This window comes from Anolis sagrei, chromosome 3 (assembly GCF_037176765.1).
Source record: "Anolis sagrei isolate rAnoSag1 chromosome 3, rAnoSag1.mat, whole genome shotgun sequence".
NCBI classification, from domain to species: Eukaryota; Metazoa; Chordata; class Lepidosauria; order Squamata; family Dactyloidae; genus Anolis; species Anolis sagrei.
Window position 1 is genome coordinate 48,272,519 of NC_090023.1, and position 27,095 is coordinate 48,299,613.

Here is a 27,095-nt window from a genome sequence, read left to right on the forward strand (position 1 = left end):
CAAGAAGTAAGAATGGGAAAATGTGACCTTTCTCTGCCCTGCTTGTATTATATGTGTAAGAATGGTTTGTTTGGTTACTAATAATTGAGAACAGATAATGGTGCTTCACATTCTTGTTATATCCTGTATATACTACTGCAACACGCTCTACATGAGGTTTCCTTTGAAGACTGTTCAGAAGCTTAAATTAGTCCAATGGGCAGCAGCCAGGTTGATCACCGGAGCGGCGTAGAGAGAGAGTATCTCCTCCCTGTTGTGCCAGCTCTTCTAGCTGCCAGTGTGCAACCGAGCACAATTAAAAGTGCTGGCTTTAGCCTATAAAGCCCTAAACAGTTTTGGCCCAGCCTACCTATCCGAACATATCTCCTCCATAAACCACCTCGAAGATTAAGATAATCTTGGGATGCCTTGCTGTTGGCCCCGCTTTCTTCACAGGTGCAACTGGTGGGGACAAGAGACAGGGCCTTCTCAGTGGTGGCCTTTCAGCTGAGGAACCCCTTCCCCAACCACATTAGATCAGCCCCCTCCCTCCTGGCCTTCAGAAGGAAAGTGAAAACATGGCTTTGGGATCAAGCTTTCGGAGAATAGAGCAATGCAGTAACAGATATGGAATATGTGCAATGAGTATGGAATGGCTTTGGACTAGGATTATAGAAGTTGCCATAGGTCAACAGGAGATTTGTATTTTTCTACCTTCCTCCAAGTGATGTAACCAATGCTTGTCCCTCACACCACTTTCTTCACCATATCCAGATGATGGGAGTTGTCATCCTGCAACAAGGGGAGGTTTATAGTCTTCAGAAACATTAAGGACTGCTGGCAGTATATATGGCCATATGTTTGGGCCCTAGTAGCAACAGAACCTCAAGATATTATATTAATATATACATTTGTAGCTGTGTGAAGACACACAACAACAAGAGAAGGCAAATCTATCGTTGAATTTCTGGGTCCAAGAGTGTATGATTTGCTCAGGATCATCCAGTGGCTCTCCATGGCCGAGTAGGTAAAAGAACCTTGTTGTTGTTGTTCATTCATTCAGTCGTCTCCGACTCTTCATGACCTCATGGACCAGCCCACGCCAGAGCTCCCTGCTGGCCGTCACCACCCCCAGCTCCTTCAAGGTCAGTCCAGTCACTTCAAGGATGCCATCCATCCATCTTGCCCTTCGTCGCCCCCTCTTCCTTTTACCTTCCACTTTCCCCAGCATAATTGTCTTCTCTAGGCTTTGCTGTCTCCTCATGAGGTGGCCAAAGTACTTCACCTTAATCTCCAAAACACTTGCATTCTTATTCCCAATGAGATACTTGTTTGTGAGCTTTCCTGCTCAAAGTGCTTCATCTCATGTGTACTGTACGTTCTTGCTATGTGTGCTAAGCCAGCATGTGAATAGGTTTGGAGTTTGACTTCAAACAGCCAGAAACCTTGGCTTGACTCTGAAGAGTTGACATCTCTTTCTGCATTCAGAAATCCAGCATTTCCTACTAAGTGCAGCTTAGTGTATGCCAGAACTCAAAAATTTCCATAGTTCAAGGATTTGAAATCTGTGCAGCTCTGCATTGCAGGGCTGTTGCCCAGGAGTCAAAAGTAGAGGGGAAAACTGGCTTTGACCTAAGACAACCTTCTGAAAACTTAAATATTTATTGCCCTTCTGGTACATTTATCTTCTCAAGGATAGAAAAAGCACTTTGTCTGCAGCAGATTCTGGTTTGTCTTAAGTGTAAAGTGGGGAGGGCAATACATGTAATCTTGAAAGTATTTTTAACAGCAATTTTCTTGGGTGCTATGACAACGGCTGCAGCAGCGTAATGCAGAATGGAATGACAACCTGAAAAAGTAGAGAATGACAGCAGCAGCCTTTGTGGAAGAACGTGATTTCAATATGCTGATTTCACAGCATATTGAAATCAAGTTTGTACCCATGCCTGAATCCTACACACTGCACTCCATCAATGCATTGAGAAAAGGGATTGCAATTAAATACAACTAATGTTCAAATCAATTGGTAGGTGTTAAAGGTTCCACAAGGTTCCTTCCTCCTTTTCCCCCTCTCTCCCTCTTTTAATACACAGCTATATCTCTTTAAAAATGGCTGGGATGAATAGGACTCCTTCGCTGCCTATGACACAGTAGGAGGACCTCTTTGACAGCACTTAGCAACGCCCCTGCTTTGACCCTCCTCATCTGTGAGGAAAATCAAATCAATACTCTCTTCTTCAAATCACGATGCTCCCGCAGCAGCAGCAGTACCAGGAGCGGCAGAAGACTGCAGTAGCTGCCTCTGACTCTTCTTAAATTTTGCCAGCATCTCTCTCGCTTCGATGATCTCCACATTTCTGGACTTGGATCATTGCTGAGGAGTCCTGCCCGTCTGCCACTGAAAGGATCTTCTACATTGTCCTGTATTAGATCTTTCTGTTCTTTAGAAAATAAATCTCTTTGGATTTGCTGGCTATTGGAATGTTAATCTGAGATGCTTAGATCTCTTCTTAGCAACAAAAGTCATTAGCAACCTCTGTGATGCTTTCTTGTTTCACACACAATCTTAAAATGTTTGGCGTGATGTAAAAGACCGAATTCTGATTTTTTTTGTTTGATATTTGAAACTTGTTTTGAAACATATGTGGGAGGCTTTGAACTCCCTTTCCAGGATGTTTTGAATACATGCTTAATAACGGATGCTCTGTGATGTGCATCTCTTTGCAAATTAATAAAAGTGGGATATGTTTTTTCTTCTTCCTAGAAATGGCCAACAGAGGACCGAGCTATGGCTTAAGCCGGGAAGTTCAGGAGAAGATTGAACAGAAGTATGACCCAGAACTGGAGAGTCGACTGGTAGACTGGATTATTATACAGTGTGGTGAAAATATAGAGCATCCCCCACCTGGAAGGCAACATTTTCAGAAATGGTTAATGGATGGAACAGTAAGTAATAGTCTGGTGTTATATTTGTAATAGCCATATTTAAAAGCAGCAAATATTTACTTTCCACAGCTGTATTCACCAAAGCAAATAGATAACTCTGATACTCCGGTCCTAACCTCTTGGATGTAAATCCTATATAAATCATGAAGCAATCAAGAAATGCTTGAGAACTGGAATGAACTCTATGTTGTCCTCTGCCATTATGTGATTGTTGTTGTTGTTGTTGTTGTTGTTGTCTATAAACTGCCTTTCCCTATCTAGAACCTAAAACAAAGATTAATGTATTTGAAAACAATTACTGATTGTGACCAATAGCTTTAGAATGAATACTGGGCATATGCATGTAGAGCCAGATGGAAGGATGGTTATGTAATATGGTAATTATAGATTACCTTGTCTCTGACAGTTACAACAGACTATTTTTAAAAGAGAAGCTTTTAAATATCAAGATGTCTTTTCTGTTTAAAATTTTCTCTTGTTTAAGAAAACAATAAACAGACCTATAAGTATATACTTATGCCACAGTTCTGATCTCTTGTTGCAAAGAATGGCCATTCTGAAGGCTTTAAAAGCAGTTTATTTGTTTAGTAAATAAGCAAAAAAGATGCTGTCCTCCATATAGAAGATGTAAGACTTGCATTTGACCCGAGCCTGTGTCACTGTGCTTTTTAACAGCATATTAATTGATACCACTTCGAGCTAGGTTTGGATTGTGTTTGCCTCTCCCACACAACTGTCAATTGTTATATAACCTTTAGCGAATGATTGGATTTTGTTCGCTCGAGTACATCCATGCATGGTCGGTCCAGCTGTGGAAACGAAAGCTTTGGCTAGTGTGTTTTCTTTTCTTTTCACATGTTAAGAAAAAATCTTAATGGTATAAATGTCAAATGTATGTATGTGTAGACCAATTTATTTATTTATTTTTAAGAAATGTTTCCTTTGTGATTTGCATCAAAGCAGCCACATTGTAAACAAAACAACATGCACATATTTGTCATTTGTGAACTGGAACTAATTGATTTTTGTTCCTTTCAATCCTGTTTCTATCTTTAATCTCCCAGCTGCTGTGCAAGTTAATAAACAGTTTACATCCCAAGGGAAAAGAACCCATTCCAAAGATCACAGAATCAAAGATGGCTTTCAAGCAAATGGAGCAAATTTCCCACTTTCTGAAAGCTGCAGAAATCTATGGTGTACGAACAACAGATATTTTCCAGACAGTGGATTTATGGGAAGGTACACATATCTCTTATGCATGATTTTGTAGTGAAAGGACAACTGGCTTTTGTATATTATGTCACTAAGATGGATATTAAAATTGATTTCTCTAAGGGAAAAATTCCCTAATGTCATTATCTTTCTGTCCTGTTTATGTTGTCTACATTTTTCCCAGTGGCCTGTTACCTTCCCTGAGAAATTTCTATTCTAACACATATCCAGCAAATAAACATATACATTAAAACAACTGCTAAAAACATTTCAACCATAAAATCATTAAATCATGTAATCCAATATCATAATCCAGGCCATTCCAATTATAATTGCACCATTCCAGATTCACATATTGCACTAATATATTGTCCAAAAGCTTGATCCCACATCCACATTTTCCGTTTTTTCCCTAAAGGTTAGGAGGGAGGGGGCTGATCTGATGTCACTAAAGAGGGAGCTCCAAAACTGAGGGGCAGCCACTGAGAAGGCCTTTCTCTCATCCCCACAATCTGCACCTGCGGAGGAGGTGGGACTGAGAGTAGGGCCTTCCCCAGATTATCTTAAACTCTGAGATGGTTCATGGAGAGAGAAACATTTGGACTAATTAACCATATTATATTTTCCTTACCTTTCCCCTCAATATTTTATTTCCACGCCCTTTATAATCTTTTCTGTTTTGAACTATTCCCATTTTGTATCTAAATTACTTGTGCACATTGCTTCTGAAATAATTGAAATAACTCTCAAGTGGCACATTTTTAAAAAATCATAAAATGCCACAATTTGTGTTAATCTTGGTTGTCACTAAAGCCATGAATTGCATGACAGACAACCAGACTAACTATGGATGGTCTTCTCTACTTCTAGTGTTTTCCCCTCGTGCCCCTTTTGTTGTCTTCTTGTTCATGGTGAGCAACTGGAGAAACAAGCCAGAGATGAGATAAAGAATTGTACATGGACGTCATGGCAAATCATGGTTTAATCAAGGCAAAGTTTATAAGCTTACTAGAAACCATGGCCTACATTCAATTTTAATTCCCATTTAAAGAACATTCATTTAATCAATGGGAACCTGGAAAGTCAACATTAATGTAAGTTCCATTGGTTCAACCAGTCTATTATGATTGAGATTCACAATTGGTTTTAGACTGAAAGGCAGACGTTATGGCTTTGACAGATTAGCAACCATGGCTTGTTAGCAGAGGTACATCATCACATCACAACAAAACAGAGTCCAAGGGCCCACAACATGACCTATCTTGACATTTTAATATTACCTTGTTATTAGATATCATTAATAAGGATTTAGCTTAGAATGACTCTATGAATGAGAGATCTCTATGTGTGCCAGCCATTAGCAGCCCTGCTCAAGTCTTGCAAATTCATGATCATGGCTTCCATTTCTTATGTGGTCTTCCCCTTTTCCTACTGCCTTTCACTTTACCAGACATCTTTATAAATGAGTCATGTCATCTCACGAGGTGTTGAAAGTATGATCACTTCAGTTTAATCATTTTGGCTTCTAGCAAGAGTTCAAGCTTGATTTGCTGTCAGACTCATTTATTTGCCTCTCCGACAATCTGTGGTATCTGCAGATTTTCTTACAGCACCACATTTTAAATGTACAGTTTTTCTTCATGACAGCTTTTTTCACTGATCATTTTTCACAATCATACATAGACGTGAGAAATAATAGGGCATGACTGATTCTGGTTTTGGATTTAATTATATATATATTTCTACTGGAGGACTTTATCTAATACTTTTATTGCTGCCCTTCCAAATGTTAACTTTATTCTGCTCTCTTGACTATACTTTCCAATGTGAGTTACGGTTCAGGCAAGATATAGACCAGGGGTCCTCAAACTATGGCCCGAGGGCCGGATACGGCCCTCCAAGGTCATTTACCCGGCCCTCACTCAGGGTCAACCTAAGTCTGAAACAACTTGAAAGCACATAACAACAACAACAACAACCTTATCTCATTACCCAAAAGCAGGCCCACACTTCCCATTGAAATACTAATATGTTTATATTTGTTAAAATTGTTCTTCATTTTAATTATTGTATTGTTTCTAAGTGTTTTTGCACTACAAATAAGAGACGTGCAGTGTGCATAGGAATTCATTCATGTTTTTTCAAATTATAATCCAGCCCTCCAACAGTTTGAGAGATTGTGACCAGGCCCTCTGTTTAAAAAGTTTGAGGACCCCAGATATAGACAGTCTTTAACTGTTTCAATGTCCTCATCTCCTCCCTTTAAGCAAATAATCTGTGATTATTATATTTCCTATATTGAAATGAATCTTGATCCAGGGCCCATGCAGGGCAGCCAACCTTTGTTCCTGTAATCAATAAATAAGTTGTGGCCATGGTTATATTCCAACTCTGTGTATGCATCATTTTTGGTTATGCTCGTGGGAGGTGTGTCACCCATCTACATGCAATATTCAGCTATAACCTGGCTTTTGCTATTATCTATATATCTTAAAATGTCAATATACCTTTCTCCAGTTTTCACAATTCAGAGGCCAATTTTGTCCTTTGAATTGCACTTTTTGTATGACGTGTTATATGGTGATAAATGCACCCTTGCCTGAATCCTTGTCATATTCTATTCTGACAGTGGCTTTTTATGTTTCGTATACCTTATGCATCAGAAACACTGAATGCTGTAACATTTAGGACCAGGCATGTAGCCGGGGGGGGGGGGGGGGGGGGGCTCGGGGGGCTTCAGCCCCCCCCCCCCCCGAAATTTTCATGGTGGTCCGCAAAAAGGCCTTACTGGTGCATTATTTAAACTGTTATGCTTATTCATATCATGATCTGATCACCATACTCAATATATCCCATATGCATGGGGGTATTGGGGTAATGATACAAAAGGTTTGCTAGGCTAGACCCTCTTTCACTCAGACTCAGCCCCCCCCGAAACTCACCCCCCCCCCCCGAAACCCCCCCTGAAAAAAAATTCAGCCCCCCCCCCCCGAAACGAAATCCTGGCTACGGGCCTGTTTAGGACCATCATAGATTTCCCCTTTAGAGTCTAATCTACATTACTAAAGGCTTTGCTATAATTTATAAAGCATAAACTGTTTTTCTTCTGAAATTATTTGATGCATTCCATTAGCCAATATATGTGTGCAACGTGATTTCTAGTGCCTCTTTTCTGAACCCAGCTTGGACACCTGGCATTTCTTGGTCAATATATAGTATGTTAAAAGTCTTTGTTTTAAAATCATTTTTGGGGAAATTCTTGAGGATATAAAAGCTTGACATATAAACATTTTCATTATGCATAGGGAATTGTGGTAACCTTGATTTGTTGCCTAAACATTATTGTTACCACTGGAAACTTTTACTGGCAAACTATAAGCCTTTCTTTCAATATCTTATGGATTGACAGGGACTATTCCTCTTAGCATTCATAAAACCAATCCAAATGATTGATCATATAATTTAGAAACTCAAAAGAGTAACTTTAATTGGCACAAGTTCTTATTTGTACTACATTTTAAAACAAAAACGTGTGCAGCATCTTTCATGTTCATAATTTGCTTCAGCAGCTAAACTAGATTTTATGCAGTGCATTATTCCAAATATCATCCAGTGGTAATCTGTCTTACAGAAACGTAGCCACATTAAAACTCCTTTCATGCATGTTGTTTTTTCTTACATGAAGTTAATATCCATGTAGGAAAAAGCATGTGTGCTGCAGCTGTTCAGTCCATGAACATGAGTCAAATTCTTGCAACCCATTGTATGAAAACAAGTCTTGCAAACAGCTTGTTTGTTTTTCTGTTTTCTTCTTTCCTTTGGAGCCTTCTCAGCCTTCTTCATCTTGAACAAGCAATCAGCAAAGCTTCTGTTTCTTCCTTTGTCTTCACATTTTATTTTAAATTAGATTATGAGCCTGCAGGCTTGTCTAACCCATTTACTGTGCCTTTTCTATGCAAAATACATTTATAGATATAAAATGGTGATCATGGACAGGAAGAAGTGAGAGAGCTTCGTCTAAAAGCCCAGCAGGATGGGGACATTGCTCTGAGGGGAAATGGAAAAAGCAGTCAGTGCTCCCTGCTGCTGAAGTCATTCCCCCTTCCTCTCTTTATGGGACAACTGGCATCCTCAGAAGAAAAATACCTGGTGCTATTTCCTCCATGAAGATATGCTGATCAGAAATTATGACTCTTAAAATCAAATATATTAAAATCAAATTATTTGAAATTGTGTGGTCATGTTGAGTTCATCTATTCTGATAGAAATTTCCCAATTTAATTTGTAATTTGTAGTGTACAAAACAGGAGCATCTGGTGGTGCAGTGGGTTAAGCTGCTGAGCTGCTGAACTTGTTGACCGAAAGGTTGCAGGTTCTAATCCAGGGAGCAGTGTGAGCTCCTTTTGTCAGCCCCAGCTTCTGCCAACCTAGCAGTTCAAAAATATGCAAATAGGTGGGAAGGTAACGGTGCTCCATGTAGTCATGCTGGCCACATGATCTTGGAGCTGTCTACGGATAACACCAGCTCTTTGGCTTAGAAATGGAGATGAGCACCAACCCCTCAGAGCTGGACACAACTGGACGTAATGTTAGGGAAAACCTTTACCTTTACCTTAGTGTGCTAAACAGAGATAGCATGCTAGATTGAGAAAGATTTCTGTCAGAGAGCCCTATCCAGTGCCTTAAAGTAATAATATTAAATGCCTTTATTCCAGCAAGAACAGCTATTTTTGATGTTATGTTATGTTCTTATATGTTTTCAGTAATTTCAATGGTTCTATTTTAAGTTATATTAAATTGACCTATGTACTTTTTTATTGTTTTAACTGTTACTTGATGTAAGTCGCCCTGGGTCCTTTCCGGGAGAGGGGACAGGATACAAATAAAACAACTTCTTTTTTTTTCTTCTTCTTCTTCTTATCGTTATCATTATTTGTGAACCTGAGTGACAAGGAAGACAATAAGTAACCCCACTTTCTTCTGCATGTTTAGTAGCTGACAGCAACAGAGGACTTGCTACAGTGTTAAACACTTCCCACAATAAATGTGAGAACTATATTGATTTCAGTTGTAGTCCCGTCCCCCCGCCCCTCATATTCCACTGTAGACATGAGGGGAAGGAGTGGGGCATGAACTAGAGTTCAGTGCTTGCCTACCAAAGCCTGTTAAGAATAATTATACAAGTTTAAGTCAACTGTCTCATGCAGAGTTTTACATAGGTGATAGATGCTTGGAGATGGCAGCAAGGTTTAAGGGAAGGAACCTTCTGTGCATCTGCTAAGATAGCATGCTGCCTTCAATTGCAGTAGAGATTGCTTTCCAAGCACTAAAATTGGTGAAAAATACAACTAATTGACAGTCTCATTGGTCTTGTCCATGGAATGATTGAGGTAACACCTTCTTTTTCAGTTCCAATGAGAAACCATTTGTACAAGACAGCCCTTAAGGGTGCAGGCTACCAGGTACAACATGCTGCAACATGGAGTGAGTAGCCATGGATCTCATCAGTAATTATTTTGGAAATATAGCTATGTGAATGGAGAAGAATGAAGATAAAAACCTCACATAAATTTGGCTTCCCAGAATATCTAGAAGCATCCCTCTTCTCCTTATTCCTGTAATAGCTTAAGTCACACAATAGTTTGCCTGGGTGAGGGGATTTTGAGATAACATGGGGGTGTCCAGTAGTTTTAATAGTAAGGAGTGTTTTTCTCGTCCTTTTTAGGAAAAGATATGGCTGCTGTGCAAAGAACCTTATTGGCTTTGGGCAGTGAAGCTGTCACAAGGGATGATGGATGTTACAAAGGCGATCCATCCTGGTTTCACAGGTAAAGATCTGTTTGACTGTTTTCTACTATAGATAAAATGTGTTATTTTGGGGAAAGGGTCATTATAGCATAGTCAATGGAGAAGGATTATTGGAGCTGCAGATTAAACACATTTGGAAGGCTATAGGTGCCCCCCCCCCCGCCTTTATCTTAAATCCTTTGGGAGATGTTCTGTATAATCCAAAATGTGGATTATATATACACTCAGAATTAAATGGCATTGGGAAAAAGTAAAAGTTTAACAATACTTGCTGAGGTTTTTTTCTTTTGTATTTCTACAAATAACTACCAAAGGTTGTCCTACAAGGAATTTTCAGTGTTTGGGAATAGGCAGGAAGCAAGTATTTTTTGCCAAAGAGATAGGTACTGTATCCTAGCCAAATAAATTGCACACTATCTTTAGAAAACCCAAATGAAGACAAAATGCATCTTTCCTAAAGAATTTGCCAGTTTTCTGTGGCACTGTAGGTATTCAAGGGCTTGGATTAGACTCTCACATATATATTCCTTCAAAAATACAGAGATGGGAGACATTTTAAAGATGGAGACATAATTTAGCTATTCTCTGCCTGAGTAAGGGAGACCCACTTTTCCAGCATCTCATATAATAAATAAACAAATAAATAAATAAACTTTATTTATACCCTGCCATCATCTCCCCTATGGGAACTCGAGGAGGATTACATGAGGCCAAGCACATACAACAAATTAAAATAAAATAAGATACAAGTTACAATAAAATAAACAACATCACAGAAAAATACAGAACATATCACTACAATAAACAAAATACAAAAAAAAACCCATAATGACAGTGAGCGGACCGCATGTACATAAAATGATTTTAAAAACTCAGGGTGAGATAAAGGAGCAGAATTATTTGTGAGTGAGATAATGGTCATAGAATCATAAAATCATAGTGTTGGAAAAGACTGCATGGGCCATCCAGTCCAACCCCTTGCCATGCAGGAAAAACACAATCAAAATATCCCTTAGAGATGGTCATCCAGTTTCTGTTTAAAAGCCTCCAAGTAAAGAGCTACCACCAGACTCTGAGACATTGTATTTCACTGTTGAACAGCTCTTCCGATTAGGAAGTTCTTCCTAATGTTCAAGTGGAATCTCCTTTCCTGTAATTTGAACCTATTGCTCCGAGTCCTAGTCTCCAGGGCAGCAGAAAACAAGCCTGCTCCCTTTTAATGAGGTTCAAAATCAGTTGTTTGTTCTAACATTATGGATTATCAATCACAATTGGTTAGATCAGTGGTTCTGAACCTGTGGGTCCCCAGGTGTTTTGGCCTACAACTCCCAGGAATCTCAGCCAGTTTACCAGTTGTTAGGATTTCTGGGAGTTGAAGGCCAAAACATCTGGGGACCCACAGGTTCAGAACCACTGGGTTAGATGCTCTAAAGGCCATAAATAATATATGTGAATTTTGTGCCAAATAAATTCAGAACTGTGAGTAGCCTTCTGCTGAGCTTACAAAAACGTTCACAATGGTAAGAAAAATGATTAAAGCATTGATTACATCCTTTGAAAACAGAACCCCTACCTCTGCAGAAGAACAACTAGATTGTTTTCACCAACAGTTTCCATGTAGAATAGGGATGGACAACTTCAGTGACCCAGAACCCTCCCAAGAGCTGAACATATTGCTCCAAATGCCCAGTCATCCATTCACTCAAAGGTGATCAGAAGTCTACTCTTAATTTTGAGAAATTGGTATTTAGTTAGTTATACCATTATGTAGTACAACTGGCTACTGCTGGAGACTTTCAAGAAAGGTGTGATTTAGGGGAATTAGTGTGTCTGTGTGTTACAAGTAGAAAATCATCTTGGAGGGTTTGCATGTAGTGACCACCTCATCAGAAGGGGTATATTTCAGCGGTAATGCCAATTCCTTTTTAGTTTTGCAACCGAACCTGTCAGTTCCCATTCCATGACATACAGCTACTTCCAGTGGGGCTCTGTTGTGAAATTAAAGAGGAACCGGCATTGCTGCAGAAATACACCCTGTCTGATGAGGTTGTCACTACATGCAAACCCTCCAAGATGATTTTCTACTCGTTGCTATGGTGGCAACATGGAAGGCTTCCCATGTTACACTGCGATCAATGGGGGGAAGCTAGGTGGTGGACAGTCCCCCCACCCCACCCTCCATGGCATGAGGTAGGGGGGAAGCCAGGCGATGTGAGGCATGGGGCAACAGGTTCTCCACACCTCCCATTGGGCACTGCTAGATTCACCAAGATGTGTGGCAATTTCAGCGGCAAATTTGATGAGGTTATCAGAGTTGCAATTTGCTCAGTCCTGATGGAAAACATACACATGTTTGCAAGCGTTGCTAAGGATGTTGCTCAGATGCAGGCAACTGGGAAACAGGAAGCAGAACTTGCAGTAAAATCTTGCCATTTAAACATAAGTGAAGTGTTTGATTTGAATTAAATGAAGATTTAATAGGTATCCATTGTTTCCATGACAGCAGGGCAATGAACCAGTTCTAGCTTTTAGTCAATGCTTTAAATGAGTCATCTAAGTAGGTTCCACACATTTTATAGCTCATTTAATGTGCATACTGAAATCTAGAAAAAAATCACTGCTTGAATTATGTGGAAGCCACAAAATACCACCATTAAAAGGACCTGCAGTCTCTAATATTTATTTCATACCAAATTTAAGGCAAAATGGACCGGAAAAAGAAACCCACATAAAATGAAGTGTCAACCTAAATCTGAAAGGTTACATTTTGTTCAAAATTGTACTTTTTAGAACAAGAAATAAAGACATTGAAAGTGTGTGTTTGGAAAGAATCTGAAGTAATTAAATTACTGGGTAAAAAAACCCCCTCCTTACTGAGGCATTTGTTTTGACTCCACTAGAGAACCTTTCAGATTTTGTGGCTCTGTGCTCAAGCTTGTGTATTTATATAATATAAAAGCATTTCTATAGCATTATAGGCTCTTTCAAATATATTATAGCTGCCTCAAGAGAGTAGCAGTACCTAGGATAATGGAAATACCCAGGTTTTTAGGATCAGCAAACCACAGTGCCAGAATTCCAGATCAATGTAGGATGGTCAATTTTTCTGGAGAAATCTTGCCAGAATTAGCATTTTATGAATTTTTTTAAACCTGTTTCTGGGACAATGGTACTCAGTATTGTACATTCTTGCCTTAATCTAGCACATCATTTGGGCATCTGCTTAAGTGTTTTGTTGGACAATGTCCAGATTACTTAAGATCTCAGCCACTGGAAAAGCGTTATATTGATTTGGCTGGAATAACCCTTTCTCTGTCTCTGTTCTGTGGGTATGGCTAATGCATCAGTAGCAACATTCCAAGGTGATCTGCTTTTTTATCTCCAGGATTGCTGCTTGAGAAAACTGTGTATAGAAAACAGACATTTTTAAAAATCTAATAATGGCCTTGACCATTTGTTCTTTGCTAGACTTGACATGAGTTCCTATGGCTATAAATATCCCAAGACACATCAGGACTGAAAGTGTAGAATCCGCCCCCCTCACAGACACAATTGATGGTGGTAACCTTTCCAAAATATTACAGTTCATTGAGGAAATCAATTTGTCTAAGATTTTAAGGGAGTGATGGGTTCTGGAAACTGATTTAACTTTACGAGATGTCTGAGGTTTTTCTGTTCTTCTTGCTTTTAAAAACATTTTAACAAAACATACACCATTTATAGCTTTATAACACTCTGCAGATTCCTACCATCTGTGCTTCTAAAATGCACTGAGAGTGTCATTTCCCATAAAGTTACTTCCAAGACATCCTGGAGAGTCTGTTAGTTGGAAATTGGGGAAGAGCTTTAAGCCCTGTAACCACAATGGTGGTTTGTCAAACGTTTCAAAAGAAAGGGGAAATTGGGAAAACGTTGGTTACATACATTAAGTAGCAAGCCCATGGGATGCCTCCTCCTGCTTCAAATCAATAGAATATTGTCCTTCAAGGGGGAAATTATTTGAGGAAAACTTTTTATCCAGCCTTATTTCAAGAGAGAAGGAAATAAAGCACAGACCAACTAAATCTATGGGGCCATAAACATTGACCATTTAATGCAGTTTCAAATCAGTATTGAAGAAAGTAGTGCAGATGATTACATAGAACACACTGGAACTAGTTTAAGGCCTAGATGTTTTATACACAAATCACAGAGCACTGGCACACATAAATAGCTTTTAATAAGCTTCAGCAGTATAAGAGGGTTTTGCGAGAACAGTCACTCTTGTTGCAACAGTGAAGTAACGGCGAGGCCGCAGACCATATTTTAATTCTTGCAAATCACTGGTGGTCTATGGACCACAGGTTGGGAACGACTGGTGTAGATGGGCCATACATAAACGTTTTACTTTTGCTCATTTTTATCTATACATAATCTTTCATTGAAACCAGAATTTAATGATGGAGAACTGACAACCAACACATTAACTTAAGAAATCTCATCTTTTTTGCAGAAAAGCACAGAGGAACCAGCGAGGGTTTTCAGAAGAGCAACTTCGTCAAGGACAGAATGTCATCGGCCTCCAAATGGGGAGTAACAAGGGAGCATCCCAGTCTGGGATGACTGGATATGGCATGCCAAGACAGATAATATAGGCTACTCCACCGATAACACTCACTCACACGATCTATAGCATGGCCTGACTGGGAAAAATAGCTACTTAATGTTCATGCTAAAATCTGCTTCTACTTTTTTTCCTCTAAGATTTTTGGATCTACCTATATATTTTTCAGATGTGACTTTTCAACCTAAAATGTGGATCTATGTGCTTGTTGCGTACCAGCTCACACAGCACACTGGTACCATATAATGTTCATTTTGAACTATGCAAAGACTATTTTTCTGTATTTATTTGCAAATTTGTTACTTTCTGTACCTGTGTCTTATTGAACTTGCTCTTGCACCTATTTTATCTTGTTCCCCACTCTGCTTATGGGATACCTCCATCACTTACAATAAAATTAAAAAAGAGGGTGAATGGGAAAGAACTGAGACATGCACTGTGGAAAAAAGAAATACAAAAGGTAGCATAGGTATGTCCCTGAACCTGGAAAAGTTGCTTTTTGGAATACAGCTCCTTGAATTTTTCAGTCAACATGGTGGATAGTCATGTTGTCCAAGGATCTGTGGAATCTATAGTACAGGAAAAAAGACCCTTACAAGCTTTCTTACGTTTTGGGTTGTTTTGAAGGGTAAGTAGAGAGAATATGCTTCACATTACTTGATACATGAGCCTAAATACCTTAAAGGTACTAGATGTTATACTTACATGGGAAAGCACCAAGAAATACCAGGTTCTGTAGGTTAGGCTGTATTTCAAAACCACTCTTAGTTTTCTTTATCTAAGAAAACCTTGTGAAATTCATTTGGTTGCAATGATGTTAAAGGCAACTTGAAGGCACACACACTCTTGATACATGGACCTCTAGGCAAGTCATTGATTGGAACTGCAATGGAGATGAAGCTGGAACTGATGTTCAAAGATACAAATTAACCCTTCAGCACAAATCTTAGGCAGTTTGGATAAGTTATCCCATCAATGCAAAAGTCTGACTTAGTGGCAACTTATAAAAGTAAGGATAACTGATCTGAAGAAGAAACCCAGAAAGATTACTTTATAAGCAGAAAAAGGAAGGTTAACAGGCAAATTCATGAAAACAGAGCTTAGATCTTATAGTTAGTCCCAATTAAAGCAGACTCACTCAAATGACAGGAACTCGATAGCTCAACGTAAGTTTCATTACTTAACTGCATCTACTCGATTTGTTGAGGCTGAATATTATCTTTAATCTAAAGAGCAACAGGCAGCATATGTGATATTTTTTTTTGCCATAAGAATATATGAGAATATCTGCCATTCAATGAGATTTGATGGTATCAAACTATGGACCTTTTCACACAGGCTTATTTTTGGCAGTGGTGGTGGGTTATTTGCACTTTTGCCACGAAGCCTGCCAGCTTCCATCACACACAGTAAATATACTTCTGGGGTGGTTCTGTGGCAAAAACCCTGCTGCTGCTGAAAAATTGCTGAAATCTGGGTTTAGCCAGCTTAAAGAAGCTTCCCCCTATGTGATGAAGTAGGGAGGAAACCAGGACAATGCAAGGTGACAGATCCCCATGCCCCCTAGGCAAGTGCCACTGACATCAGCACAATTTGCAGCTATATTTGATGATTCCGGTGAGACAGGTGAAGAGGCCCCTTATAGCATAGAAGTGAGAGTCACACAGTCTGTGGGGCAATGCAATCCCATGGACAGCTTTGTGGATCGCAGAGCCCCCCATCCTCTTCATTTTGGGGTTAACAGTGAAGAAGCCTCCAGAAGACATGATTCACCTCTAAAACAAGCTCCATGCATCTTGTGTTATCTTCTCTGACATTTTTAAAAAACTTGATGAAATCTTCTAAAATTGAAAGTTAGCCCTCAGGAACTTCTGGAAATAGTTGGTGAAAACATAGGAACTGACTTCAAGACCTTCCAATTGTAATTCCCTCCAGTGACTGTAGTATTGTACCTCAGTTTTCAGATTTTAATTACATCTTTTTGCTCTCTATTTGGATATCCTTTGTCTTAAAGTTTTTTCTGTGCTAGAGATGCCATGGGTTTGCTTTGGGTTTTATTCAAGACTTTAAATGAGCTATATAAGGAATTAAACCTATTTTGGGGGTAAGGTTCTAGACCTTGACTACCTTTTTTAAAAGTCTGTACTAAATCCCACAGCTGACTCACTACAGTCCTGACATGGAAGTGATCAGAAACACAATATTCCGTTCATCTCGCATGGCCTGATTTTTCCAGTACTGCTGTGTTTCAGTGGAAACTGCTGCAGATTAAAGAAAAGAAGAACACTACATGGAATAATTTTATCACCACTGCTATCTTGGCTTCTCTAAACATGCACAATACATACTCTTGAATTCATCTCTTACTAATAACTCGCAGAGCTGGTAGGTGATGGTAATGATGACAGCAATGTATCACATAATAAGGAACAGCTGACACTAACCACATGATCATAGATATCAAGTATAGATATGATCAGAAGTTGGCCCTATGTTCAAATGGAATGCCATAAGTTGCATCAGGTGGTAGAAGTTGAAGGTGGCAGTGGCATCAGGATGTATTTAGCATGTGGCCTGCCCCTAAGCTAGTTTTTTGCAATCAGATGTAGTAAAAGACGTCAATCTGGTCATCCTTTGTTCACAAAATAGGAAGGGGCACCATCTCTTTTCCTTAGTTTCAGGGCCCTTCCACACCCAGAATATAACCCAGAATATAACCCAGAATATCAAGGCAGAAAATCCCCCAGTATCTGCTTTGGTTATCTGAGTCTACATTGCCATATATTCCTGTTCAAAGCACAAAATGTGGGATTTTATTCAGTTGTGTGTAAGGGGCTTCAGAAAGCAAAATGCCTTGGTTGGATCCTGAATGCTCTACTGCCAAAAGCAGGTAATGCAGTTCTGTCATCCTGTATTCAGCTGGGTCTGTTCTGAACTGAATGTCCATGTCAGCTCAAGTTATCTTATCTGTAATTATTACGGGCAGGAAATATAATAAGCTGATATCCAAGTTGCCTAGGCAAACAGCACAATTAGATTAGTTCTCAGGGACATTGGGATAATACACTATAATGAGCTTATATGAGAAAGAAGAATTGCATGATGAGAAGGAAGAGAAGACAGCAATCCATGTGGTGAGAGTTTCTTCCCTATCAAATGAAATGTTTCAGGTTTTTCCTATCACCTATTTTTATTTAAAAAGCACGAGAAATTGTGTTAAAAGTTTCATTTTCAAGGCTTCCTTTTCACTCACTGTACAGCAAGCTTTCGCCTCCACATCATATCTTTCAAGCGCACATAACAATTATTTTCATGGCAGTAGCAACAAAATGTTTATGAGGCCTGGCTCATGTGGATATTCAAGTCTCTCATGTTTTCAGTTTTCATTTTTAAAACAGGTAATACTTTGGAAGGTATAGTTGTATTGAGTTCAGTTCCTAGCTCCTGTGCACAGCCAAAATTGTTGAGTTGCATTGAGTTCAATTTGGGCTCCAGTGCACAGCCATTTGGCTTACGTACAGGATGGGGAACTTCTTACCTAACCCTGGGTCCCTCCCACTAATAGGAAAGATTTCTTTCTATGGTTTTAATTTTCCATGGAGGGCAAGTGGCCCATGGAAGAAACCCATTACTATATTAGTAAACAGTGATAAGACATAACAGTGAGTTGATAGATCTGTTTCATTTACTGCCTTATGGTTCCTCATAAGAGAGTCCTCATCCATGAATTGTATTTGTGCTTCTTTAGCATCATGTTATCAGAGAAAGAGAGGTCTGAAGTTCTACACAGCTTGGGACAAGGTTATCTGAAAGGCTGATTTTTAGAGGTGCCTTCTTTTAGTCCCAAGAGGCATATGGATGGGGAGATATGTGAGAGAGTGGCTTCTTGGTTGCTGATTCATTTCTCTTTAAGAGAGGCAAAGTTGGCTCCTCCCCGCTTTCCTTTCATTGTCAAGCAAACATTTTTAAAATTCCGCATGGCTTCAACTGGAGGATTGTGTATTTTTTATTGATGTGTATTAAAATTACTTTAAACTCAGTGATGTTTAATTTGTTTAATGGATTTTCAATATTATAATGTTTTGAGGGTTTTTATTTTCTTTTAAAATAATCACATTATGAGCAACTTGGAAGTCTCAGATAAGGAGATGGATTATAAATCAGAGCAGTGAAAGAAAAAGAATAGACAAAGGCAATTCTTAACTTATTTATTTATTTATTTATTTATTTATTTACAGTATTTATATTCCACCCTACTCACCCCGAAGGGGACTCAGGGCGAATCATAATGCACACATACATTCAATACCATTTTTGACATACAAGTCATACAGACAGATAGAGGCCCTTCAGCAGTTCTTCCACTTTGGATCCTGGAGGTTGCTCAATTTGGCCATGTTCACTGAGTTGTTCAGCTCAGTCAGTTCTGATGAGCTGGAGAAGGTTCCAAAGTTAGTTCCTGAATGAATTTACCAGATGATCCATCCCTAATGTCAGGCATTACTACCCCCACCTCCCATCCCCAGACTTGGTTCCTTGGCACTGCTTTATGGAGATACAGGTTGATAATCCCTTATCCAGAAATCTGAAATGGGAACTATTCAAAAATATAAACACTTTTGCTTTCAGATGGTTCAGTGTACATTAACTTTGTTTCATGCACAAAATTATTAAAATATTATATATAATTACCTTCAGAATACATGTATAGGGTGTATATGAAACATAAATAACATGTGTGTTCAACCTTGACTCCCATCTCCAAGATTATGTACATACAAGGAAATACACATATACCAAAATAAATGAATAATTTGAAATCCAAAATACTTCTTGTCTAAGAGATACTAAACCTGTATGAAGAAGAATGTAAAGGTAGCATTTTACTAAAATGGTTGCTAAGATTCCATTGTTGGGACAAATGGAAATGTAAGTTGAGTTATTGAGTTCTTATTGGGCAATTTTATAAAACTAAGATGCTTTACGAATATTTGATATTAAATATATTAAACCAATTGCATTAAACTACCTAAATAAAAAAGAACGAGCAAGCACTTGCAATGGTATATACAGAGAGAGATATCAGTCAAACTGAAATCAAAGATCCATGCCCAGGAATGCCCAAATGAATAGATATGATTCTATTAATTGGTGGAATACATGCATTGCAACCATTAAGGGTAGAGGACCTCATTCAGGGGTGGGTTTCAAAAATAGTGTCATTGGCCCATTTGACTAATGGACAGGATCTAAAACAAAAAGATGAAACCAAAAATATTTAGCCTTAGGAGAGGCACATGATGTATTTTATAATGGAGAAAACGATTATACAAAAGCTACAAATACACCAAACAGTGGTTTTAATGGGCAGAAGTGTGTCTGACCATCTGTGGAGCAACCTCAAACAATAAGCCTTCTTTTACAAATAGACAAACTTGGTGTAACTTGAAGACAGCAGATACATGCTAACATCCCTGGATTATCGTAATGGAAACTCATACACTTTTTACTGCATATTATGTTTGGTTTGGTGTGTGTATGTGTGGCCCCTGGAGCACCCAAACTTACTCATTTGCAATTAGTTGTGCTGGGTCATGAAAATATCTAGTATGTCCACTAAAGGTTCTATGTCCTGAGATGATCCAGAGTCAGGTAGAGATAAGGACTTCTCCCTTTTCCTCACTCAATGTGGTGTTGCGGTTTGTGTATTATACCAGGAGTCCAGAAAATGAGAAATCAATTCCCTGCTCACCCATGGAAATCCATTGGATCATAGAATCATAGAATAATGGAGTTGGAAGAGAGACCTCGTGGGCGATCAAGTCCAACCCCCTGCCAAGAAGAAGGAAAATCACATTAAAGCACGCCCTTCGATGACCTTGGGCAAGTCATAATTTCTCAGTCTAAAATGAAGTCAATGGCAACTCCCCACCACTTCCTGCTCCCAAGAAAAATCACATGATAGAGTCAACTTAGAGCTTCCATAAGTTGACTTAAAGTATCTTGAAAGCACAGAGCAGCAGCAGCAACAATTTATTCTTAGAGATATCACATCAGGCAGTCGAGGTTGAATAACACTGGCCAAAGAATTGACATAAAGGTATTTATAAAAGAGCCAGAGAAGTAACGGAAGCATTTCAGTACCAACAAATAAACAGACATTTTTCAAATGGTTACTTGCTCTGTCAGGTGACTGGGTACATGATACATTTTCAGCTTGTTCTTTGTTTCCATTCACTTTGTAGTTGTTTGTCTTTGTCTAAATCATCCTCTGTGACCTTAAATAATGATATAAAATAAAGGTTGAACACTGTGTTGGGGAGGTAACTGTAATGGCTATAGCCGATATGAATTTTGTCATCTTTAGTGCTATAGTCTGACCTTTAGTTCTAATGAGATCTCTTTGGAAATTGCTCCCTTGATAGAAATCCTCTCTAACTGCTCTTATAATGTATCATTCCTGGTATAATGAATCAGTGGCATCCAAGTCCAGATTAAGAAAGGCCAAAGACCTCAGTGATGTCAGGTTTAACTCCAGCCTATGCACTAGTAACTATCAGTAAGATTCTAGCCATTTTTTTTTCCATAAGAAAGAAGATATTTGTACTGTGAAAAATTCTACAAATCATAGTTCCACATATGATAAGGAACTGTCAATCTATTCATAAGCTTCTGCACATCTTATGTTTACAATGCTGTAAACTGTGCAGTGATTAATGTTTATTTAGAGAACATTTTATAAAAGCCATATGTCCATGGCTGTTAGCTATTTCTTGCTAAAGTGCTTGCTCAGTGAAGTGTGATGAAATATGAGGGGTTTTCAGATGAGTGCTTGGCTTCTGCTGATGGATCAAGTCATAAGCAGAGACCTAAATATAAATGTAGCTCATATTTATCAGTCCATGGGGCGTTACTAAATAATTGTTCTGAGTATAGAGGTTTTTCCACTTTGAATTTGTCAAATGAGAAATCAGAATTTGATGAGAAATTCCATTGTGTATGTGTGTGTGCATAAGTTTTTCTGTCTTGATGTGCAGGAAACTAAAAGTCCAGCTCAAATCTGAGTAGACTGCAGTGGTACATCATTGGATTCACAGTTACTGTATTAGCTATCCTTGGAATTTAAACAAATAAAGTCTCATCGCCATTGCAAAGTTTGGAGCAAGATATGGGAAGTTTCAGGGCGAGGTCTCATGGGACTTAAAATCCCATGGGACATCACATGAGATCTGGCAGGCTGTTAAAGATGTGGTTGGTGGATTTTTTCAGCCAGACCTTGAGGGCTACCCATTAGTCTGCCCTGGCTGCATCATGCTGCTTAGTGCTCATAGTGCTTGCTGCTTAGTTATAACTGGCAGATATGAAAGGGAAGAGGAGATATTGAGCACCAGTTAAATTGGTACAAGGAAACCCTTGGGGTGGATATAGGGAATCAGAAGGTAGGTGTCTGCAATTGGGGAGGATTCATGTGACCTTACCTTCAGCTGACCATTTGGATAGATCTCTCAAATCAGCTGGTATGAAAAGGCTGGCTCAGGTGTTTGCCAGACTTACACAATTTGTCACCCAACTTAAGCATTTACTCTGTCATCATAAACTTGCATTGTCTACACATTGTCTAAGGAAAATGTTATACATCTGATTTGTAATTGTGGTGCTTGCATTAAAAGTTGTGGCTAAATAATTCAAAAAAGCATCTGATATCTTTGGCACAAATCCTTTATTCCTTCTTAACTGAGAGAGCACAGCAATTTATAAATGGATTCAGATCATTGAAATACCAGAGTGGTTAGAGGAAAACATTTTGCACTTAAAGGCAAACACATGCATGCTCCTCACTTAAAAAAAATAAGACTATTTTTTTCCTTATGGAAAATACATTATGATAGGAAAGGGCATAGAAATCTTAGTTTGGTCTTCCTTGAAAAGAAATGTGAGAGTTATACTTGTTTCCTGTCTCTCCAGAAGAGTGCTACATGAGTGCTACATAAGTGGCACCCTGTCACTTGCAAAAATAACTTGTGTGAAAATCAAGAAAGGTTGAGACTTTTATGTTCTGCTCATCCAACTTGACAAGAATGCTTTTGCCAAAATATCTCTCATTATATATTGTGGTTTGATGACAGTGCTGATCCTAATGTGCAGTTAGGACAAAGATGGAAATTCTCCATGAAACACTGAAGATGTTCAGTCAACATAATGATCATGGACTCCAGTTCTGACTTTCCCATCCACTAAAGAAAAATTGTTATAGTGGGACCTTGGTATCTGCTGGTATTTGGTTCCATGATCAACTATCGATACCAGAATCCTTGGCAATCCTATACGTTCGCTTGTTATCAGGACAACACCCAGTGTTGCTCTCCTCCTTCTGCCACTCCCGTTTGGATAAATGGAGGGAGGATTGGTAAATTTTATTTTTGAAATTTCCTAAACTGTGTAATGTTGAAGTTAAACTGTACTTACATTTGCTTTTTCACAGGAAAGATATCCCACAAAGGTCAAAGGGGGTTTTATTTAAAAGGGGACAGTGAGATGAGAGAAATCTCTGCCTTGTAATAGTATAGCAAATAGATAATTTATAAAGGAACCGATCCAGATTAAACCATGTGATGGGGGCAAGGAAATCATTGGTTTAATTTTAAAGTGAGATGTCCCTAAGCACCATGAAATCTAGTGCCTCTGCCCTCTCCCCCACTCCCGCTTTCCTACTCTCATGGATAAAGTGCTAAATCTTTATGTTTATGTGTTTTTAATTTATGTATTTTAAATGTATTTATGTTTTTATCTATTGCATCTTAACTCTAATGTAAGTGTATGGGGCAGATTGTATGGGAGATTGTATATAGCACTGTATAACCTTGCCCCAAGCTTTGGAGAGAAGCAGTTAAGAAATAAAATTGATAATTACTATATTATTATGTATTATATACAGGCATTGCGAAAATCTACACAAGTGTTTTTCAGAGCATTGCTGTATTATTCTAATATGGGGGCAGGGTAGGGGTAAGTCACCATGACTATCTATATCTTTCTGTATCTAGTAGAACACGCATCAATCATGGGCGGTTCCCAATCTGTAGTCCATGGACCACAGTGGTTTGCAAGAACAAAAATATGATCTGTGGCCTCATCATTACCACACCATTTCAGTGAGAGTGACTGGTCTCACGAAACCCTCTTATAATGCCAAGGCTTATTAAATATGGTTTTCTTTGGGTGAGCAGTTGGCGACTACTGGATGGCATATGTTCTGTATCAGAAACTAGAGTTGATGTGCTTATTTCCTTGCTCGCTTGCTCTATTGCAGTAAGGAGAAGCTATGTACAAGATGTTTGACAATTGTAATGCAATAGAATTATTATGTTTATATCTTGATCTAAAAATAAACCATTTAGCCGTTGACCAAACTTCCTGCACACTTAAGAACTTTCCTTTCAATTAAAGAAGTCACTTAAAACTCATTCTTCCGGAAGCATAATTGCGTGAAGGCAACGTCTCAGAGGCTGTTTCCAATGTGAGAAAAATGTCTTTTTAAAAAATTCCAAAGTGTACACAGTATAGCATAAATCCACCAATTAACAGTAGTAATTTTACACCTTATAATAATACTAAAATATGTGCATCCTATTTGAAAGAAAACTTCCCAATTCGACACCGGGATAGAATCTTACAATATTTTGCCCTATCAAAGCTCTTAACAAGCAATATATGTGTGTGTGTGTGTAAAATTTACATGAAGTATGCAAAGGTGACCTAATTCTATAATATTTATTAAACTATTGCTCTTCTTTCTGTCAATTGACAGAAAATGTCTTCTGAAGGGTTCTGTGACTTAAAAAGGTTGGGAATTGGTACTCTAGAGGGAGTGAAGCTCTTTCAAATGAAACAATGGGGGTTGCAGCTGCAGATGTGAGGTGAAGGCATGCATGCTCCTTGAACCCTCAAAATTGCCCAGGCCTGTCCTATATAAGAGTTCTTTGATATGACCTAATTGTAGTATTGTGATTCCATTTTAATTGTAATGCTACATCCTATGAAATTCTGGAATTTGTAATCTGGTGAGGTACTGAAGCTCTCTAGTTAAGAATATTAAATTTTGCTCCTAGAGCTCCAAAATGTAGATTCTTTGTGGATGTTGTAATGGCCCTTAAAATGAATCCATAGTGCTGTAATTGTGTAGTGTGAAACTCCCAGGGACTCCTATACATTTCTGTATATGTCAGGCCAACTTTAATAACGTGTAAGGGGAAGAAGTAACTCTTATCAGACTAACCTGAATTTTGCAGCTCATTTAGCATGGCTTTGAGCTGATTTGTTGTTTATTCATTAAGTCACTTCTGACTCTTTGTGACCTCATGGACCAGCCCACGCCAGAGCTGCCTGTTCGCCGTCACCACCCCCAGCTCCTTCAGAGTCAAGCCAGTCACTTCAAGGATCCCAACCATCCATATTGGCCTTGGTCTGCCCCTCTTCCTTTTTTCTTCCATTTTCCCCAGCATCATTGTCTTCTCTAAGCTTTCCTGTCTTCTCATGATGTAGCCAAAGTATTATTATTATTATTATTATTATTATTATTAACTTTATTTGTACCCCGCTAGCATCTCCCGCAGGACTCGATGCGGCTTACACAGGCCGAAGCCTCAAACACAATACAATAAAACATAACACAATAATAAACAAGCAAATCAAAACAATTAAGCAAAATAACAACAATAACTACATCAAGACACTATTAAAAACTGGTTCGGCTGGCGCAATGGGGTACAGGGTTAAAATGCTGAAATGGCAGGAGGAACGTAGGAGTAAAAGTGCTATGTGCAGTAACATCGGTTGTGCTAAAGTGCTTCTAGGACTTGGGATGGGGATTCCTAATTTGAGAAGGCACATCGGAACAGCCAGGTTTTTAGGTTCCTTCTGATCTTTTGGAAGGGCATTCCAAAGTCGGGGGGCCGCCACAGAGAAGGCCCTGTCCCGTGTCCCCACCAAGCGCGCTTGCAACGTGGGCGGGATCACGAGCAGGGCCTCCCCAGATGATCGGAGTGAGCGTGTGGGTTCGTAGATGGAGATGCGGTCACGCAGGTAGGGTGGTCCCAAACCGTCCAGGGCTTTGTAGGTGAGCACCTGCACCTTGAATTGGGCTCGGAAAATAAATGGCAGCCAGTGGAGCTCCTTAAACAGAGGGGTAGACCTCTCTTGATAATGAGCCCCGGTTAGCATCCTGGCTGCTGCCCGCTGGACCAATTGAAGTTTCCGAGCCGTCTTCAGGGGCAGCCCCACGTAGAGCGCATTGCAGTAATCCATTCTAGAGGTGACCAAGGCGTGGACCACCCCGGCCAGATCTGCCTCTAACATCATCTTTGCCTCTAATATCCTTCCCTGCAATGAGCAGTGGGGCTTTATTTTCTGAAGTGATAGAGAGACACAAAAAAGACAAATCATAAGGTGACTCAAACTAAATTGCACAAACTAAACTAAATTGCCTCTCCCAATTTACCTAGCTTTCAAATAACTTTAAAATAGTGTTTTAATTTTTGTAAACCTAAGGTCAGTGGCAGGCTATAGATGCTGCAACCTCAAATGATTGTTGACAAAATGTTATAATGAGGATGAGCAGATCTGTCAGTTTCACTTTCTTACACAATGAAACTTAAACCTTTGTATATTCTGATCAAATGTGAACTGAAGTGAAAACCTCATCCATCCATCCCTATGTCATAATGCTTTAAAGAAAACATTGTCATCTATCTTGAAGCTTATCTTGTGAAAAGAGCAGCACTGTTACACAGTAGAAGAACTTGATAAAACCTACATACATAGTAGTTTTATGTTTGCTGGATGCTCTTGTTCTCTGTATACATTTAAAGTTTTGCAAATATGTCACATGAATGAATAGAAGACAATTAGAAATGTTATTTGGCAGTTCAGATGACAGGCTACTGGAGCAAAATGTTAGCTAAGAGGAATTACTGGATGTTCTTTGACCTTAAAATGTCACAGACAGATGAATGGATTCTTAGCTGGGATATATGCTTGGCTACCTTTTCTTCATCCACTGCAAAGCATGGAGAGAAAAATATGCAGACTCTTTTTTCCGTCTGCATAAGCTCACTTCAGTTTGCCAAATTAGATTTAAATTAGACCAGTGTTATAATATTTTAACCCAGATGTTTTATGCCAAAATCTTCATTTATGCCAGTTACAGATTGTGTTATATACTGGATTCACAAATGTTGCCTTAGAAAACCAAATCAAAACAAAGAAAAATTCTGGCAATCAGAATTTTAAAAGGGTTTAATCAACACATTCCAGTGCAAGCAGGATTTTTAACAAACAGTAGTCTTTTATGTCCAGTGGTGGGCAACTGCATTAGGTTGAGGGAGCACTTGTCACCTCTAGTATGCTTCGGGAGACCCTGGACTGTCAAAAATGCCCCAAAATCAATTCCACATGCTTTAAAACGGCTAAAAATAGCTGAAAATCCACTTCTGTTTTTTTAAAAATTAAATGAAAAATTGCAATTCCTTGTCCCCTACTCAAATAAACA

At 38.9% G+C, this 27,095-nt stretch overlaps 1 protein-coding gene across 3 annotated transcripts; it reads left to right on the forward strand.

Annotated features, from left to right (window-relative positions):
* The first annotated feature begins 1,876 nt into the window (after positions 1–1,876).
* TAGLN3 (transgelin 3) lies at positions 1,877–18,587 on the forward strand. Of its 3 annotated transcripts, none has more exons than XM_060770630.2 (5): positions 1,877–2,005; positions 2,744–2,925; positions 3,990–4,164; positions 9,863–9,965; positions 14,438–18,587. In XM_060770630.2, exons 1-5 carry the CDS (start codon positions 1,990–1,992, stop codon positions 14,577–14,579), a joined length of 618 nt encoding a protein of 205 aa, XP_060626613.2. In that variant the 5' UTR covers positions 1,877–1,989; the 3' UTR covers positions 14,580–18,587. The 3 variants fall into 3 exon arrangements, with proteins under 3 accessions (XP_060626613.2, XP_060626615.2, XP_060626614.2); XM_060770632.2 differs by lacking the exon at positions 1,877–2,005 and adding an exon at positions 2,118–2,397; XM_060770631.2 differs by lacking the exon at positions 1,877–2,005 and adding an exon at positions 2,122–2,402.
* Positions 18,588–27,095: the final 8,508 nt, after the last annotated feature.